Genomic DNA, 18,580 nt, shown 5'->3' on the forward strand with positions numbered 1-18,580 from the left:
GGTAGACCAGAAACTCCTGTGTTCTGTGAGGTTAAATTGCTGGTTTTGTCAGTGGAGTTTGGTTGCTTTGGATGGAGTGATATTTGGCTTATATAACGTTTCCCACTGGAAAACACTGTCTGATGTCCAAGCAAAGTGGTGAAAGTTTCTAAATATAGCATACACATACACTGATATTGATTTTTTAGGTGTCTAAACCATGTTTTGCTGCTGACCCTGTCTACTGCAGTCCATTGCTGAGTTTCCTACACCAACACTCCTGCTGCGTCTCCAAACTGGAGACACACCAACCACTGAGTAGCTGTTACGAGCCTCTCTTTTAGTAACTTACCTGCTGTGAATAATCTACTGCTTTGCACTTTATATGTCTTATACAAGCAGGTCAAGATTAAGTCAATAAGATTTAATATTTGTGGGTTTTGAGTCCAGTTCATGGACCCGTCATGTGACAAGAATTCACATCAGTCTTCTTTGCCACGGTGAGCTCCAGAATCCAATTTAAGATCGTTGTACTTGTCTGTAAATCTTGTCTTGGATTTGTCTTTGGCTTTAGAGTTGAGCTGCAGCTGAAATATGTTTCAGATCTTCTGCTTCTTTCTGCACCAGCGACTCAGACAAATAGGGAGCTGACTTGTGCACTCGAGGACCTGAACTCTGCAGTAATCTCCCTCTGGACCTGAGGACTGCAGCTACATCCACTCAGGCTTTTAAGAGGCAACTCCAGACTCACCATCCCTCTGCCTCCACCTAAAGCCACTTATTATTGTCCTAATGCTACTTACATCATTACCACTACCACTAATACTTCCTCTGGATTATTCTACTTTACCGTGATCAGCACTAAAACCTTTGTTGCCTTAAGTTTTATGAAGCTATGGTTTGTTTCTTTATTTATTCTCTTAAAGTTTCAAATTGATTTTCAAAATCAAGTTTAAAATTCCACCTCCAGTCACATTTTAAACATTATAAAATGCTCTGCAACAAATAATAAATTGTCTTGCATGTTTTTTCTTTTTACAAAATAAATTCACACTCCTTGTTAAAATGGATTATATGTCGCTCTACACCTTGCCTTCATTTAGTTTTCAAGGACTCAAGAATTTCTGCACAAATTATGACAACATTACACACAAATATCTAACAGGATAAAATGATGAGGTGAAGGCATTTTATATCCAAAAGGTCAAAGGTCAGTGTCACTGTGACATCATCATGTTCAGCTCTCTATCAGTCCTCTGTCCTCCTCTGCAAATGAAGACAGACTGTTTCTCACTGGAAATTACTCACTGTAATCACACACGTCTGCACATATGTGGAGGTCACGTTAATGTTGGAGGAACTTTGCAAATCTTCGGCTGCATCTGGCAGATGTGGTGACATTGCAGCAGGTGCTTCATCACTTATTTCTGCACTCCACTGAGTGACCTCTGCTGGTTGTTCCTGCACTTTCAAAACTTCACGACCAAACCAATTCCAAAATGTTTTGCTTTGATGGAAAAAAATACATTTTAATGTGCATGTAAGGGACATTTAACTGTCTTTAATCTCGTCTTTCATTTATCTACTGTGTTCTGAAAATTCATTTCATTTACATCACATAAATAAATCATTTGCGTGTTGTTCCTTCTACCCCATACAGGCGTTAAAAAATTTAATGCGTGTGTTCAGGGATGCATGAAGCTGCAAGATACTTTTACCCCAGAGTAGCAGCAGCAGCAGTAATAATAAGTATATATATATATATTATTAAATAATATTATATATTTTCAGCAAAGACAGAACACTGTGCTTCACTGCATTATTATTTGGTTGTATTATCAGTTTTAACATCTTTTTAATGGAAATTTGTAATAATAAAACAAAAGATTAAATTGATGTTTTTGCCACCGAACGCAGCAGATAGTGGCAGCACATATTTCAGCCCTGAGTAGTGTCTGCAGTGTTCCTCTCAGGCTAAAATAAGGGCTAAAAAAAGTCCATAAATCACAACATGTCTGCCGAGTCCCCAGCGGAAATTATGACTTCTGCTCAAGACCCCACAGACATGATTTACATCTTTTCTGAAAGGTAAGTGAGTCAGAAGCAGTTCATGTGATACCGAAGCAAATTAACAAAAGCACAAACATTGTAAGATGATTTTTTTTTTTTTTACCTACCTTTTAAATTTTCACTTTATTTAAAGGATAAATCTGTAATATATTTACTGTAATAAATCATAAAATGTCCATGATATGTCATCAGAGATCGAGGATTCATGCTTAATTGAAATACTCGCTTCTCTGACAACAGTGCCACAGCTGTGGTGTCCTCCTCTGAGATTTCTGTTTTGGGCTGGAATTCACATTAAAGGGATAGTTCACCCAAAAATGAAAATCCAGTCATTATCTACTCATTCTCATGATGATTAAGGGTGGGGTTTATTTTGTTAGTCCACAAAACACTGCTGGAGTTTCAGTGTAAGTGAATGGTGACCAATTTTCAATTTTAGTTTGCCTCAATACTGCTCGTCTGGTGAAATCCAAGCACACCACACACACCCAGTTCAGACAGTGTGCATGTGAACGTGGCTCCAAGCTAAAGATCTACAGTCAAGATTCAGGCTAAAAACATGGTGTAAATAACTTTTTAATCAACGTGGCGTGTTGGGGTTTTAGGAGACATGGATTACACCAGACGAGCAGCATGAAGGCATTTTATGGTTTTATTCAGTTGTTTTTACATTTGACAACTGGTCACCATTCACTTCCACTGTTTGGGAGATTCTGCAACTGTTTTCCTGTGAAACTCCAGCAGTGTTTTGTGGAGTAAAGAAAACTAAACCCAACCTTCAATCAGCATGAGGGTGAGTAGATGACTGAATTTTCATTTTTGGGTGAACTATCCCTTTAATTGAGTTCAAATTAATGCAGAATGTTTGCTGAACGAGTCAGTGTTGTTTATGAGTTGCAATAAATCATTAACAATCTTGTAGAAGGAGTGGATGTTTATAACAGTTTAAACTGAGCAAAATGTTAATGGAGTTTGGCAGACAGTGAGAGTGGGCACAATAATCGTCAAGTATTTTTATTAATGATAAAGAAAGTGCATGAATTTAATGAATGAATTAGTTCTTGGTCTCTTGTTCAATGTCTGGATTTATAAAAGCACTCATCTTTAGAGAAGGCTGTCTTTCAGAAAAGAGTTTGTTTGTTGAGGGACACAAACAAACAAACAAAAAAAAGCTTGGCCTACTTCATTCTACCGACTGGCTTTAATTCATGCAACTTCAGTATTTGTTATGTTACGTTATTTCAGGACAGAAAAGTACAAAGCAGCCTCTCAGATTCAGTTTCTCAACTGCGTGAAGCTCATACAGATTCTGTTCGGCTGCACTGGACCGTGACGCAGGGTGATAGGACAAAACCAAAGCTGCTTTACTGTTCTTTTAAACAGAAAGATCTTTTAAGAGCAGATATTCCTCCATTTCAGTTACCTTTGTGTCTATATGAAGAGCTGTCTGATAATAAAACAGGCTTTGCATTAAAAAAAAAACATGCTTTAAAATAAATGAAGAGTTGGACATCAGTACATACAAACGCAGGAACTGACAGAAACCTCGTCTCTCAGTGGCAGCAAATCAGTTACCCATCAAATAAACTAATTGTTTGCAGCCTGTTCAGCCGCCGGCTCCGCATTCTTCTGCGACTATTTTGGCCTGTGAGGCGCGTCAAGCACTTTTAAATTTAAAGGCACCGCTTTTCAACACCTCCACGAACCATACGGTCTCTCAGCTACAGTAAAGGCTGGAAAGTGTTTTCAAACCCAAGTGTTAATGTCCAACATGTGGTCTTAGTTAAAAAGAGTCGCTTCATTTAGTGTCTGGAATTTACATTAAACCCCGGGGAAGAATCAGGCAAGTGGTATAGACGGCGTATAGATGAATGCTGGGGCGCCGTCCGTCCACGAGGAGAAAAAGACAGGACAAAAGACAGTTAATGTGATGAATGAATACTTTATCTTTTGCATTGAAGGGCTTGCATGTGAGTTATAATTAATATCTCAATATTTTTAGGATATTCTACAAAATCTCTAAAATAACAAACTGAAAATTCTCAGTGCAAACATATGATCACATAGAGGATGACACGCTGCTGAAACGGAAAAAAAAAAAACTGGAACAGGGACAAAATACCAACTATTTCTTATAATACATTTAACAGTTTCAATAATTTTTTAAGAAAGAAAGTCTAAATTCTTTGTTTCCAGCTTCTTAAAGGTGAACGTTTTCTGTTTTTGTTTTGTTTTTTTACTCCGTGTGAACAAAACAAGGACTTAAACTTGGGCTTTGGGAACCAGCGATTGACATTTTTCACCATTTTCTGACTTTTTATCAACTAAACAACAAAACAATTAATTGAGGAAACAATCAACAAAGTAATCAACAATGGAAATAATGAGTAGTTGCAGCCATATTCACAATATCATTAACTAATTGCCACAATATCAATATTTTAACTATATTATAATCTAAACCTAGTGATATTTTTGATAAATAAACATCAATAATGTAAATATAATGACTAAGTGGGTAAATGCAAATGATAGAGCAGCCGGTAAGTTCAGAAAATTGCATCACTTTACTGTAATAACAACCTTTAAAACAAAGAAAAGACAACACTTACTGTAAGCCAAAATCTAGCATGATATCTCGTCTCAGTATTGATATAATATCAATATTACCCGGTAATATTGCGGAGTACTTGCCTTTAAATTCATTTGGCAAAGTTATAAAAGATTGTTCGGGTGTTTGCGGAACAAAAACTGTTGCTAAATACACTTTTTCTTTTTTTTTAGTGTGCTGCACAACCGAGCCACCGTGTGCCTCAAGAAAACAGGCAGAGATCTTTACTGATATATTAGTCTAATTAGCCAACGTCAGCCCCGCGTGTAATAGTAAATTAAAACGGTCTTCCTTTTCATCCGCTGTTGTAATTAATAGTCGTGAGGCTTTGCATAAATTTTCATTATGGATTAGTCTAACAGCGTGCACGATGTGAGAGAAGAGGCTCAATGAACACATGCTGTGTGCATGAATGTGTGAATGAATGCTGCTGTGGGTGTGAATTTACTGCTTGTGTTTAGATTGTTACAGGGAATAATGTGGCTGAGGTGCTATTTTTCACTGGGTTTCACCATCAGCAGCTTTTTTAATTAAAGGGATAGTTTGGATTATTTGAACAGCTTAACCACTTTTACACAGGCCAAATATCATGCTCTCCAGTCCAACCAAACTCCAGAGGCAAAAACAGAAATTTTACCTGTGGAACACAGGAGTTGCTGTTCTACTGCTGCCTCGATCTGTTAGTTTGTTTAAGTGTTTAAGACTTTTTTTAGTTTAGATAGTTTGGATTTACTGAAGTCACACAATAACACAAAGACATGAGCAGATTGAGGCAGCAGTAGACCAGCAACTCCTGTGTTTTGTGAAGTAAAATTACTGATTTTGCCAATGGAGTTTGGTTGGTTTTGAAGAGAGTGTTGTTTGGCTTATATAGCAGCAGTTTCCCATGAAAAAAAAACTCATGAAAGAAAGATATCCAATTAAAATCTGAGACAATATCTAGTCTCACATCATAATATCAATATATCAATCAATATATACTGTCCAGCCCTACTGCATAGTATTTAAAGTTGGGCTACAATGTTGCTAGTTTACTTTGGACGGCAACATTTGTCATTTCATAAAAAGCTAAGTAGAGTCAGTAGGATTTGTCCGAGCTGTTCCTGAACGCAGCAGGATGTCAAACAGAACAGAGGACAGAGTCTCTGCAGATGCAGACACCACCACACACTGCTGGAGGGTCATAAGTGATGATTTAAAGGGATTATGAAATATGAGTATATACGTTGTTGGAAAGTTGGACAGGCTGCTTCAGATGCATTATTCTATGATTTCATTCCCATCAGCCTACAAAACGTCTGCACCAACAGAGTCTGCTGCCTGACCGACCATCTGTTTTAACTGATAATGTGAGAACAGTTTGTTTTCAGACGACCAAAAACAGTTTCACATTTCCAAAACAAAAAGACGGGATAAGGTGTCAGCACGACCGTTTCGACAGAATCTCAGTCAATTTTCTGCTGCGAAATCGAATAGAGACGGACAAAAAGGATGAAGAAAAATGTAAGACGCTTGCTCAAGGCCAGCGAGGTGAGCCTGGAACAGAACGCACACACGGCAACATGGCGGGTGTGAGGTCCGTCTTGTAAAGAGGGAACAACAGGAGAGCAAGAGGTGGAACTTGCTGAGGCTGAGAGGAACAGGTGGCGTTAAGTCCTTATTAGATTGGTGGTAATAATTCAGTTTGTTAAGCTTGTTTTTTTAAAAAAAATGTCTGCCTGTAATCGGATTCCAGTTGGTTTGGGACGGAATTTTCTCAGGCTCAGGCCTCGTTGGGCTCAAGTTTTCAGGCCCCAATAAAGCTCTAGCTCACTTATAGAACCCTACATGGCCAGGCTCCACGGTATTTAATTGACTTCCACGCCCTGACAGTACGAGCTGAGCTCTTAGGTCAACCAATCAGGATTTTCTAAGAGTTCCTCAGACAGACTTAAAGACTCAGTAAGATTGGTCTTTCCAATTGCAATAAACTCTGAGACTCTGTGGATTCTTCAAAAGCAGCTAAAAACCTTCCTGTTCAGACAGGCATGTGGGGAGTAGAGGGTATTTTATGTTTTAATTTAGTGCTTTTTTATCGCCTCCCCTTTTATTTGATTTCTTCTATTTGATTTTTACTTATCTTTACTTTTTCTTTGACTGTGAAGCACTTTGTGACAGATGTCTGTGAAAGATGCTATATAAATGTTTTTTAAACGCTTAAACCAGCTAAAAATAGGCGACTGGCCCTTCTCCCATCACCAGTAGACCTGATAGCCATCCTGGTTTTATTTTTTCCTGATGTGCGCCGAGACTCAGCCGAGAGAAAGAAGTGATTTTGTGTGTCTCATGTTTGCTTTCAGCTGCAGAGAAGCTGTGTTGAGTTACTGCCACTGGAAACACATTTCCTGATTGTGCTGCTTCATAATAAAAGATTTTAGATAACAAAATAAAGCAGGGCTTTTATTGTGAATAATTTATAGTAAATAAAATGTTTAGCCACTTGACTAAATATGAGCGCGTCATCAGTAAATACACACCTTCCAGCTGGTGTTAACTCTGTTGTGTTGGGCTGCCGAGTTGAACCAAGCAGCGCATCCATGTAAAAGGAACAAAGAGGTGAAAAGCCATCTTTGCTTTCACTGAAAAGGGTTGAAAATAGCGTGTCCACCCGTGTCTACTGGTGAGTCATTTGACCCAGGACTGAATGCCAATTGTAACCTTTCCCACTGAAGAAAAAAGCCAGATGTTAGCAGGTGTTAGTGGCGTTTTTGTCCGGTGTAAAAGGGGCTTAAGTGGGTGTAGTTTTCTTTGGGAGCCAAGATAGAGGAGACTTTGATTTTCACTCTGTCTGTCCAGCAGTATAGCAAAGCATAGTCCATGAAAACCACAAACTGCTGCAAAAAAGAGATGCTGTCCAGCTGGCAGTGAGTCAAGAGAACGGACAACAAACCTGAAGCTGATTTCCGTGTGCAGCTCTGCCCACATTCAGCACGACAAGATACAAATTTCACCTTGGCAGGCGATGGTCATTCGCCTGCATTCGCTCATGTGAAAACGTGGCCTGCAGGTGTTCACGCCAGGCTGCTTCAACAGAGTTCAAGAGCCGTTTTTGTACCATGTGGCGCCCAAACATTAAATCTGATGGTAGCTGATGCAAGATGACTACTTCGGATATGTAATAAAACTCCTCTCAGATTTTTACCATAGATGAAATATCCTCCCGAAGCTTGTTAAAACCTCCCTGGAATCACAGTCAGAGACCACGTGGGAAAGAAGGATAAAAAGGATTCAGGTAGTGGGCGACAGGACTGCTGGAGGTGAGGGAAACTAATGCAGACCCTTTGAAATTCACCGCCTGAGGAGATTGGATCTCATGACTTTTCTATTCGCACAGTCAAATGGTGTGACATCCTGAACTAGATCCAGCATGTGAGCGGACTGACGCGGTGACACTCGCCGCAGGTCCAGCGAGACTCCCTCACCTGATGCACTTTGATAAATGGAAACCACATTTTTTGACGTGGTGGTCGATACAGCGCTCTCTTCACTAGATGAGAGATTTCAGACCCTGGGAGAGGTGAATAAAAAATGTGCAGAGCTACTCAACATCCCCAACATGTAAAAAGAAGAGTGGATGGAGCGCTGTCAAACTGTCAAACCCTGACCCTAATCCAACTGTGCCACTGCTCCTCTCTCCTACATCTTTTTTAAGGTGCAACCACGGGCACCAGAGCAGTGGAGCAAACGGAGCAGCTGCACCCCAAAACACTTTTACATCCCCACTTTTTGATCGTACAATTTTGCTATTTTTGCAGTTGAGCAGTGCCGTTGGGATGAGATCATCTGAATGTGCATGTACACATAAATCATCCACCTGCCACCTATCTGAATGTATTATTTTCTCTGATTTAGAGAACAGCAGCTCCCTGTAGGCTATACTGCCTTTTCTGTATCACATATTTCTGTCATTTTAGAGCATGAAAACCATAAAAAAAGACATGCAGATCCATCAGCCCAGTGGGACGGGCGCTGGATCAGAAAAATACCCGAACAGAGAAGGAAAATTCTGCACCAAAAAGCTGCATTTATTTATGTTATTAAAATTTTATAATCTGCTATAATGTAAATAAATATGTGAAGTGGGAGCTTTTTGGTGTGGGAATATATCCGTCTCTTTTTGGAACACACCCCTACCCATCAATAAACTCTGAACTACCAATGTAGGTAAAACAAAAATGATAGTAAAGACAGTAATGATAGTAGGTAAAATTGATGCATACACGGATGTACCCACATATATAACAAAAAAACATCAAAAAAGTTTTGTTAAGTAACTTAAAAAAGTTAATTAACTTAATTTTATTAGTTCTCAGAGCTGATGTTACTAGAATAATACCAAGAATACAGATCTTTGGGTGCAAAGTGATTTCTTTGTGGATGATTTTAAAAATTATGTTGATTATTCTTTATCAAAATTCTTATATGTGTTTACATTGCCAAATGCAACGAAATAAAGTCCTTTTTTCTGTTCTACATTTTTGCTATATTGCCTTTTAAATGATGAAGAGCAGCATGAGCTTTTCAGGTCATTTCTTTATTGTTGTGTTGATGTCTTGAGTGTTTTCTTTAAAGGTTTATTTAAGTAATTACAGAGGCTGCTTTCAGTTTCGTTTCCACGCATGCAGTAATGTCACTGCAGCAAATATCGAGGAAAATTTAAGCAGCAAAACTAAAAGCTGTGGTTATAAACTTGAACCTCGTGCGAACATGCGCACACAGCGTCTCTGTCACTGGGGAGAAGCAGCCAAAGTCCCACCCACAACCCACTGACTAAAAATCAGAATGTTATTTTTTATCTGCGGTCCATGCATCTTTAAAACACACCGACACAAACAGACCCCTCGCTTCTCAATTGTGTCCAACACCCTTGGCCTAACCTTGTTGATGGCAGACACTTTGCCATGGAAATGCAATATTTCCACATTTGCCTTGAAAAAAAAAAACATAACAAGCAACTCTTGGATCTCTTGACCTTCCTGCATGAGAGGGATCTGACAGAACATGCAGGTGCCTCTGAGACTCTCTGCCACTCTTCTGTTTCTCTGGCTGCTGCTGCTGAGAGGAGCTCAAACTCATTAAACCTACCTGAGATCTACCAGAGGTGCAAGAACGTCTCAGTCGACTTTACATCATTATGTGGCCTCACAGCTGTCTTATGATGATTCATAGATGACTTGGCTGCAAGAAATGCAAAGCAAGCGAGGCTGTAGAACAATGCTACATTATGCACACTGCACCGAGGTATCCACTATTATCATTATTATTATATAGACTTTATGCAATAATCTTATTTATATTAGATTTATACATCTTTATATTTCAGCACTAGTTTCTTTACATCTTATTTTGTGCAATAACTTATTTACATTGAATATATACATATATATCTATTTTTTTTCTGTTTCTAAAATAAAATAAAGTCTCAAAAACATAAAATTATGTAGTTTCTGTGTGAGTGTGTGAGCACAATGATGGTGGTGGAATTGGCTGCACTGCAGGAGGTGACTGAACAGAGCTGACTCTGAACACCTGGATCACCCACAGCTGGACCTCATTTGACCGTCAGTGGAGCAGGACGTCAGCCTGCAGAACCAGAGCTCCTTGTCATTTGGTGACTAAAGTGTTTGTTGGGCTGGTGCTCCTGCTGTTGCTCTTGTTACTGTTCAGATTCTGTGTTTTTGAAAGCACCTTGTTACGGCTCTTTTCGCTCCTCCTGTGCCGCGGCCGACTGGTCGCTAGAAGTGTTTTGATCATCTGGTCTTTGTCAATTGAGGGAAGCCTTGCAGGGTTTCTCTGCCATTTATTTTGATTCACAATTTTTCTCATGTTTTGTGGTTTGTTAGGGAGTTTCGTCTTTTCTCTCTGTGGTCGTGTGGGTTTTCTTTTGTTGATATTTTGGAATCAGAGAACCTGATGCCTTTGATTCCATTTTTTTTGTAATTTTAGTAGTTTTATTTTTGTTTATCATGTTTTTTGTCAAATAAATGTCATTCATTTGTGCACTGAAATTGCTTCAGTTGCCCTTTTCTTGTTGTTCTGGTTCCATTTGTGACTCGAGGCCGCAACTGATCAACAACTGCTTCAGTTTGAAATCATGTTTCAGCTCAGGACAACATGTGGAGGTCATGTTAATGTTGAGGGAACTTTGCAAAACTCTGCTGGTTGCATCTGTCAGTTGTGGCGACATTGCAGTAGGTGCTTCACCATCTGTCACCATCTGGGGATCTGCACTCTAGTGAGTGACCTCTGGTTTTTACAAAATGTATTTATTAGCATTTATCCTGATAACAAGTCAGGCAGCCTACAAACATCATCCAAATGGATCCAACAGCATCCATTTTTTCCACATACGCCTTAAAAGTTCATGAACACACCGAAGTCAGAATAACGGCTTCCCAACTCAGAAAAAGGGACCGTCAGCAGAGCACATGAATGCACCACAAGTCTTTGTTTAAGCAGCAGTTAAAGTCTACAGTTCTAAATGGCTCGGTGGATAAAGGTCTGCCTCTCCTCATTAAGTACTCATTAAGCTTGATTTATGCTCGCCGTTGTGAGCCCGGCCCCTAGTGTTAATTTCTGAGGACGTGCACAACCGACGCTCCAAATGGACGCAGGATACGTGCAGCAGGCGTCATGCATACACAAACACAAAATTAGATATAGATTATTATATTACTATTAGCTTTGTAGCTGGTTGAGGTGGAGTTAATTGCATTAATGACATAAAATATTCAATATTTCCTTTGAGTAAATGTACTGAGTTTGTGTCCACAGTTGCAACTGAGTCGTTTTCACAGTTTGTTCCGTTCAGTGAAAAGCTTCAGTGTCAAAGAAAAAACTCTAACAGCCTTGTGTTCACATTAAGTGTCCTTAACGTAACAGCATGGTAACAAACCGCTTCTTTCAGCTCAAAGTGATGAATATAAAACCTTGAGGAGAAATAATCCTTAATTGATGAGGAGTCTGTGAGGTCACAGTGGATTTTTTTAACCTTTGAAACAAGTTGTACTTTGTGGAGAAAAAAAAAAGACATTTCTGATCAATTTAGCTCATGAAACAACAGCAAACAGCTCAGGTGTCGGTGCGTCATTAAATGTTCCTCCTCTTCTGACTTCATCGGCGAAAAAGATCAAACATTTAATAACGTTCGATAATGAATTCACGCTAAAAATACACCTTAAAGTTAAAGTAGTCGTGCTTCATTTGCAATTCATGACTTCCCATTCAGTAATAATATCACTGAGGAATTTAACATTCAGTGAATCCCGACTGAATCAACTCTAAATCTTCACAAAGTAAACATGTCATCATCCTGCATCCTGAGCTTTTTTTTCCCCTGTATTGACCTTTGCTGCTGATATCAGCTGATGGCCGGTCTTTTTTGGGCTTTTAGGCGACGCTTGAATAGAGATTATGTTTAATCCTGAAGGTGAAATGAACCTCGCAGTGTCAAATTACTGGTGAGCTGCTGCTGCTGAATTTACAGCCCGGCTCACTCTCTCTCTCTCTCTCTCTCTGTGGAGCGGCTCCTCCGGGGTCCTTTGGGGGTTTTAGACTTTAAATTACCAAGAAACACATTCGCTTTTATCTCCTAAATTTACTTAATTGTGTTTACTGTATTTCCCTCAGTGGTGTTTGTTTTACCTTCAGAGTGCCGCAGTGCCCCAGATAGATTCACATCGAGCACCGCAGATCTGCGTTTGATAAGGATCACAGCCTCCGTCCTGCTGGTGATCTTTATTTAATTTTAAACCCGTCTAAACAGAAGGCTGTCTGTGGAAATCATAGCCGTGATTTGATATATAAGACTCATTCATAAGCACTGTCTGAATTAAAACATGCATTAAACATGAATCTGATAAATTATAGAGGTTCAGTTCTGAGGAACACCTGCAAGGACATCACTTTAAAGGACAACTATGCTATATTTTAAATCCTGCGCCCAAATTATTCATTTTAATCGTCACAAAATCAGTTAAAGTCTCACTGAAATCACAAAAGCTGCCTCATTTGTATGATAATATATAATATGTTTTTAGATGCCCTTAGGTTGTTTTTAGGATGCAATCTTTTTATTCATTATTATATTTTTTTAATGCATCGGCTCCCAACCTGGGGTCTGGGACCCCCTTAGATAGGGCGCCAGAAATCACTGGGGGTCCCCAAAACTTCTTCTGCTCTGAGGTCCTCAAAATCAGATTCACACATGTCAATTAAAATCACAGTTTCAGGGTTTGTACACTTTTTCCAAAGTCAAAGTCAAACATTTTCCAGCACCTCACAGCTCTGCTAAATGTGCTAATTTATCTATAAAATGATTATTTCACGTCTTCATCACATTAAATCAGATGTTATTGTGCTTTTATCAACCTTCTACAGACAGGTGACAAATTAAAAGGAAATAAAGTTTCATGTTTCAAAATGTGTCACTTGTCTGTAAGTAGACTTGGCTTCCTATCAGGGCTGCAAATTTTGTGCACACGTTTTTTTCATTTAGACCCATCGACTAATCATCAATTAATACAAGCTTAATTAGTTAAATTATTAATGTCACATTGTCACATTGGACACGTTTTGTTTTGTTTTGTTTTGTTTTGTTTTGTTTTTTTCTTCTGGATATCATCATTGGCCATTATTGACCTATCACAGCTGTATCAGCCTATATTGGTGTCTGGCATTTATGTTTTCAAATACGGGCCGATATGATTTTTATTTATTTATTTATTGTTATTTATAATTATTAAACATACTTTACAGTTTCAGTGCCCTGATATTATTTAGGACAATGAAGTTTATTGTTAACTGTCAAACATTCTGTGCACCATTTTGAGGGATAATTGGAAAAAAATGCATATATTCTTATTATTAGTAATTTAATTGTCATCTATTTTGAAATTCCTTTAATTGTGATAGTCAATTTTCAAGAGAAAAAAGACAACAACGCTGTTTTCACCCTCATAAAACTGCACTGCATTTACCAAAGACAGAAAATAATTTGAAGCTTTAGCTCCTGATCTCGATGAGATCAATGAGAAAAGGAAAAGGTCGAGGTGGTTATCAGTCATCACGATCTGACGAGACAGAGACAAGATGGCTCTACCAGATTGAATGTACTATTATCTGCTCCTTTGTCACGGCAGATGATATTATCATCAGTATGTCAACATCGTGTTTTAAAAGCAGTCTGACGTCGCCGCAGTGATGAAGAAAGTAATAAAGTGTAGACTTGAAATTCCTAACTGATGCCTCTGATGAATCACACAGGAAGCTCACAGTGAAAACTCTAACAGATACAATATTTACCTTGTTCAGCATTTTAGTGTAGCGTGTTGCTAATTAGCAATAAATGCAAAGCAGACGGGAAAACAGCTGAGAACAGCGAGTCTACATGTACAAGACTTTTTTACTGACACAGTTTAAAGTTAAGGCCAGTTTTCTAAATTGTGGAGTTTGTTAAACTGATTTCTGTGTTCAGGATTTTTTTGGGTGGTGTAAGTCTCACCAAAGCCTTTAGGATTCGTCCTCTGAAGACCACGGATGTCTGTACAAAATTTCATGAGAATCAGTTGAAAGGTTTTTGGATAAATGATGGATATGGTTTCAGTGAGTGACTCTATGCATTCACAGTCCCCAGTACCCTCTGGCTAATAATAACAATTCTAATAATAATGTAATCAGTATCTGACAATAAGCAAAGTTCAGGTATCTAAATTGGAATCAGGAAGGAATTAATGGTATCAGAACATTTCTACGAAAAAAAACAATGAAAATCCATCTAGAACTGCAAGAGTTAATCAGTTAATTGATTGTTAATCGATAACTAAATTCTCTGATTTCAGCTTCTTAAATGTGAATATTTTCTGGTTTCTTTACTCCTCTCTGACAATAAACTGAATATCTTTGAGCTGTGGACAAAAAAAGACATTAGAGGACATCATCTCAGACTATTAATTGATTATTCACAAAAATAATTTCCAAAATAAATACGCGGGTCTGTGTGATCCGATGCAGGAATGAATCCTAAAATCCGGAGATGCAATAAACGTTTTTGCACCTGTGCTTCCCTCGTCTCAAAGTCAATGAGTTTTTCATTATTTGCCCGCAATAAGGTCTGCAGTCCACACAAGCTTAAGAGATTTACACACGTTCCTCTAGGAAACAGATCAATAAATACTCCACTCGTCATTGGAAGAAGTTCAGCTCAGTTCAGCAAAAAAAGGTGACAACAGAACAAACGTCAGAGGATCATCAAAGTCATTAAGGTTCATCCTCTGAGGACCGAGAACGTCTGCGCACAATTTAATGACGATCAATCCGATACTCGTTGAGATATTTTAATCTGGAACAAAGTGGTGAATCGATCAAGTGTCAGACGTTACAATCCCCGCACCGGCCTCGTGAGAACAGACCGTCTTTGAACAGAGAGCAGCGCAGATGTAATTTACAGAGCCGATCTGTTTGATGTAGCTATTTAATTTCACTTTGACCTTAGAAGAAACTGCACTGCAGAGGAGTTCAGGAATAGTTCGGCGCCAGGACGAGAAACCTGAACCACTTTCTTACTTTGACAAAAAAAAAGGAAAAAAACTCATCAGCCCAAAACTCTGACTTCTAAAATATCTACAGAGACACTGCACTTTAAAGAAATGGGTCAGATTATTCGATTCTGTGACCCAGATCATGTTTCAAGTAGTAGTTTGACTGGTGGTGATTAGTAAAATTAAACCCCAGCAGTGACATTTATCTCCTGCTCTCTATCTCCAGTTTTAACAGGCTTAAACATCTCAGGCGGCAGCGAGTTGAGGTTCATTTTGTAACATTATCCCGTCTTTCTTTTGCCATTTAAGCCTTGACACAAACACCATTTTTCACAGCGGGTGCACTGCTTGTCTTGTCTTCACTACATCGCTCCTCTCTCCTGGCCCTCCTTCGTGTATTATCTGCAGTCCTACTTTGTGTACACGTGTTTTCCCCTTTTATTTTTTGCATTTTCTCGCTAATTTGTATGCTCATGCTAATTTCTGTGTACACAATTACGTAAACAGGATGTGCCCGAGGGGGACGGCAAGTCAGCAGAGAAGGGGAGGGAGCGCAGAGGAAATCAAATTAAATCTTGTTTTTGAATCTATTGTTTGTGTGTGTGTTTGTTGGCAGGAGGAGCTGACGGCGAGGACTCACTGGTAGTGTTGTATCTGACACCGTAGAACATCTCTGGACAGGGTCGTGACACCATCTGGCCGGCGCTGCTCCTCGGCCAGCAGGTGCCGATGCCGTCGATGGAGGTGTCACAGTAGAGGCCCGAGCCTGCAGCACGGGAGGAGGGGGGACAGAAATGTCAGTCACAGACGCACATTCCTGGCGTGGCTCAACACTACATATAGCCATGGTGAAATTCTGACAATGCTCCAATGATGTTGGCAACAAACCGCCGAGCTGAATAAGCTGTTTGTGCACACGAGCTTTAATGATTACTCCTGCGCTGCGGTGCTGCGCCGCGCCGCGCCGAGCCGAGCGTCGTCTCCCGTGGCACGTCGCCAATTCTATTTCCAGCATTGTTCTCGTCTTTGATGTTGGTCCTTATAATCTGAGTTCAGATCAAACTCGTCTCCCTCGTGGGGTATTCCACAACAACTCTGCTTTGTAGTGGGGGAGACTGGGGATGGTTGAACACTTTTTTTGTGTGTCTCCCTCAGTTACTCAGAGACAGGGCAGGAAATTCACAGCAGCTGCGGCCTCCTCAGTTTGGCCTCGATAATTAAATAAAATGCTTATTTTACTGAGACAAAAAAACAGAAGCTAATTAGTGAAATTTAATGTAGTTTTAAGATATTGCAGCCCCCCCTTAACTGTGTTGCAACTGTCCCCAAGGTTGTCACATCTGACTCCCTTTCAAATAAATATTGTGAACGACAAGATAAGATAAGAACTTAAACATTATGTTAAATTCGCTCCAAAAAGAAGGTTACTCATTCATTTCCAACATGGATAGTGACAGGAGAGCTGCACTTTGTTCATCCCATCATCATGCTCAGATATATTAACCTTTGTTGTAACATCTTGGGATGACTTTAAGGTCTGGTCATATAATTCCTGGTGTTGTTGCATCAAAATGATCAGCTTTGGCCACATTTTCTCCTTGTGTGAGGGAGCTACGTCACATCTGGGTGCAAATTTCGTCACACAGGACAGTAAAAAGTTTAACTAAATAATTTAACTTTGTCTACTGTTATCGTCTGCCGGCCTCGCCTAATTTCACTGTCCTATCATCCACTAAATCCGGTTTGCAGCATCAGTTTCGTCACTCCAGCCTGTTTCTGATTGAAGGAATAAGACTTGTTGCAACCATCCCCTGTTGCATCCGTCCCCGGTCTACCCTAACTTTGCTGGGAATCAGTTTTAGAGATCTGAAAAGAGCAAACGTGTCCAACTCACCGATCCACTGACCTGTGGCATTGCTCAGGGTTTGGTTCCAGGAGGAGGCCAGCGACTGCACTGCAAGGCAGAGGGAGAGTTTCATCAATATCCTCCATCTTTGTTTGCAGGCTTTAGAGGAGGATGTGAACATCTCATTAGAGTCAGCTTAACAGCTACAAAAGGGTGAGCATTAAAGGGCAACGGTAAACACTGGTGACAGACCTTTCCCCAAGCAATAACAGGACGGTAGCAGCAAATATGAATCTAGACGTGCCTCCGGGGTCAGCCTATTATTTCTGTAATAACTCAGGAAGATTTAGATAAAAATGACCCGGAAATAAGGATGTTCTGCGGGGCAAAGTTCACACTTCAGTCTGATGTTTTTTAACCTCCTGTTCACGGAGAGAAAATGAAAGAATCAAAGTAAAATATGAAGTGAGCCCAAAGTTCCTTTAAAAACTGACTCTTGTTTGCTTTAACACCTAAAACAACACAAATTTATATTTTCTTGACAGGGATCCCTAGTAGAAGAGTGAATTATGACTCGTCTGTCTGTTTTGTAATTGTGACTTAGATTTATAAGCCAGCTGTTCATATTTTACATCACACCAGCTGTCAGTGTTAGTTTCTTTTAACCCAAGAAATAATATTTCTCTAAGTTTTAACTGTGACCTTTAATGGAGCCTATTCTCTTAAATCTACACACAAATAACAAAACTTTAAACTTGGAGAACTGCGTGCAGCGCGCACAGAAATCCTTCTCATGTTGTATAAAAAGCAAAAAGTCCACATACAGAGGAGGTCGGGTCATCGATGGCTCAGACAAACACAGAACACATCACTTGCATGACTTCACATGACTTACATAACGTGACGTACAGGTTTTAACAGAAACCAAAGTCTTTCCCTCAACCTGACGAAGTAGTTTTGTTGCTTAAACTGAACAAAACTGTTACTGTTTCACATTAACCATGTGTTTATTATTAACCATGACAGCGAAGGTCACCTGACTATTGTTACCAAGACGACAAGGCCACCTGACTCCAACATCATAAAATGCAAAGAACTAAACTGCAAAAAGCTGAACATGTCTTGACAAAATGTCCTCAATGATGGGGCATTATTTATAGTCCCACAAATTTATGCACATTGATAAATGATAAATTGTATGACTGCTCCTACGTAAAAGTCTAAAATTTAAAAAGTTTCCTGATTTAAATCCAGAAACACCTTTTCTCTTCTTTATATTATTACAAGCTGAATATATTGGGGGATTTTGAATGGTTGGTCGAACAAAATAACACGTTTAAAGACGTCAGCTGAGAAAACACTGTATTTAAGATGTAACGTCAAATTAAATGGATCATACACATGATGAGAAAAAGAGTGACAGATATTCTTCGCTTTATTTTTAAGACTTAATAATTGACTAATTAGTCAAAGAAACTAATAACTGATCATGACAGT

The 18,580-nt window shown here is 39.3% G+C and overlaps 1 protein-coding gene across 2 annotated transcripts in view; it reads right to left on the bottom strand.

Annotated features, from left to right (window-relative positions):
• LOC146312399 (corticotropin-releasing factor receptor 1-like) overlaps nucleotides 1-18,580 on the bottom strand; it is a 93,707-nt gene that overhangs the window by 63,352 nt on the left and 11,775 nt on the right. The window contains exons 3-4 of one of the 2 annotated variants that reach the window (XM_084740259.1): nucleotides 17,144-17,191; nucleotides 15,878-16,003 (exon numbers count right to left, since the gene is read on the bottom strand). In XM_084740259.1, coding sequence (XP_084596385.1) covers nucleotides 15,878-16,003; nucleotides 17,144-17,191 — 174 coding nt within the window. Of the gene's footprint in view, nucleotides 1-15,877; nucleotides 16,004-17,131; nucleotides 17,192-18,580 lie in introns of both variants that reach the window. The other variant, XM_084740258.1, reaches the window with a different exon arrangement.

Source organism: Lutjanus erythropterus, chromosome 17, assembly GCF_056507025.1.
Source record: "Lutjanus erythropterus isolate fLutEry1 chromosome 17, fLutEry1.hap2, whole genome shotgun sequence".
In the NCBI taxonomy this organism is placed as follows: domain Eukaryota; kingdom Metazoa; phylum Chordata; class Actinopteri; order Lutjaniformes; family Lutjanidae; genus Lutjanus; species Lutjanus erythropterus.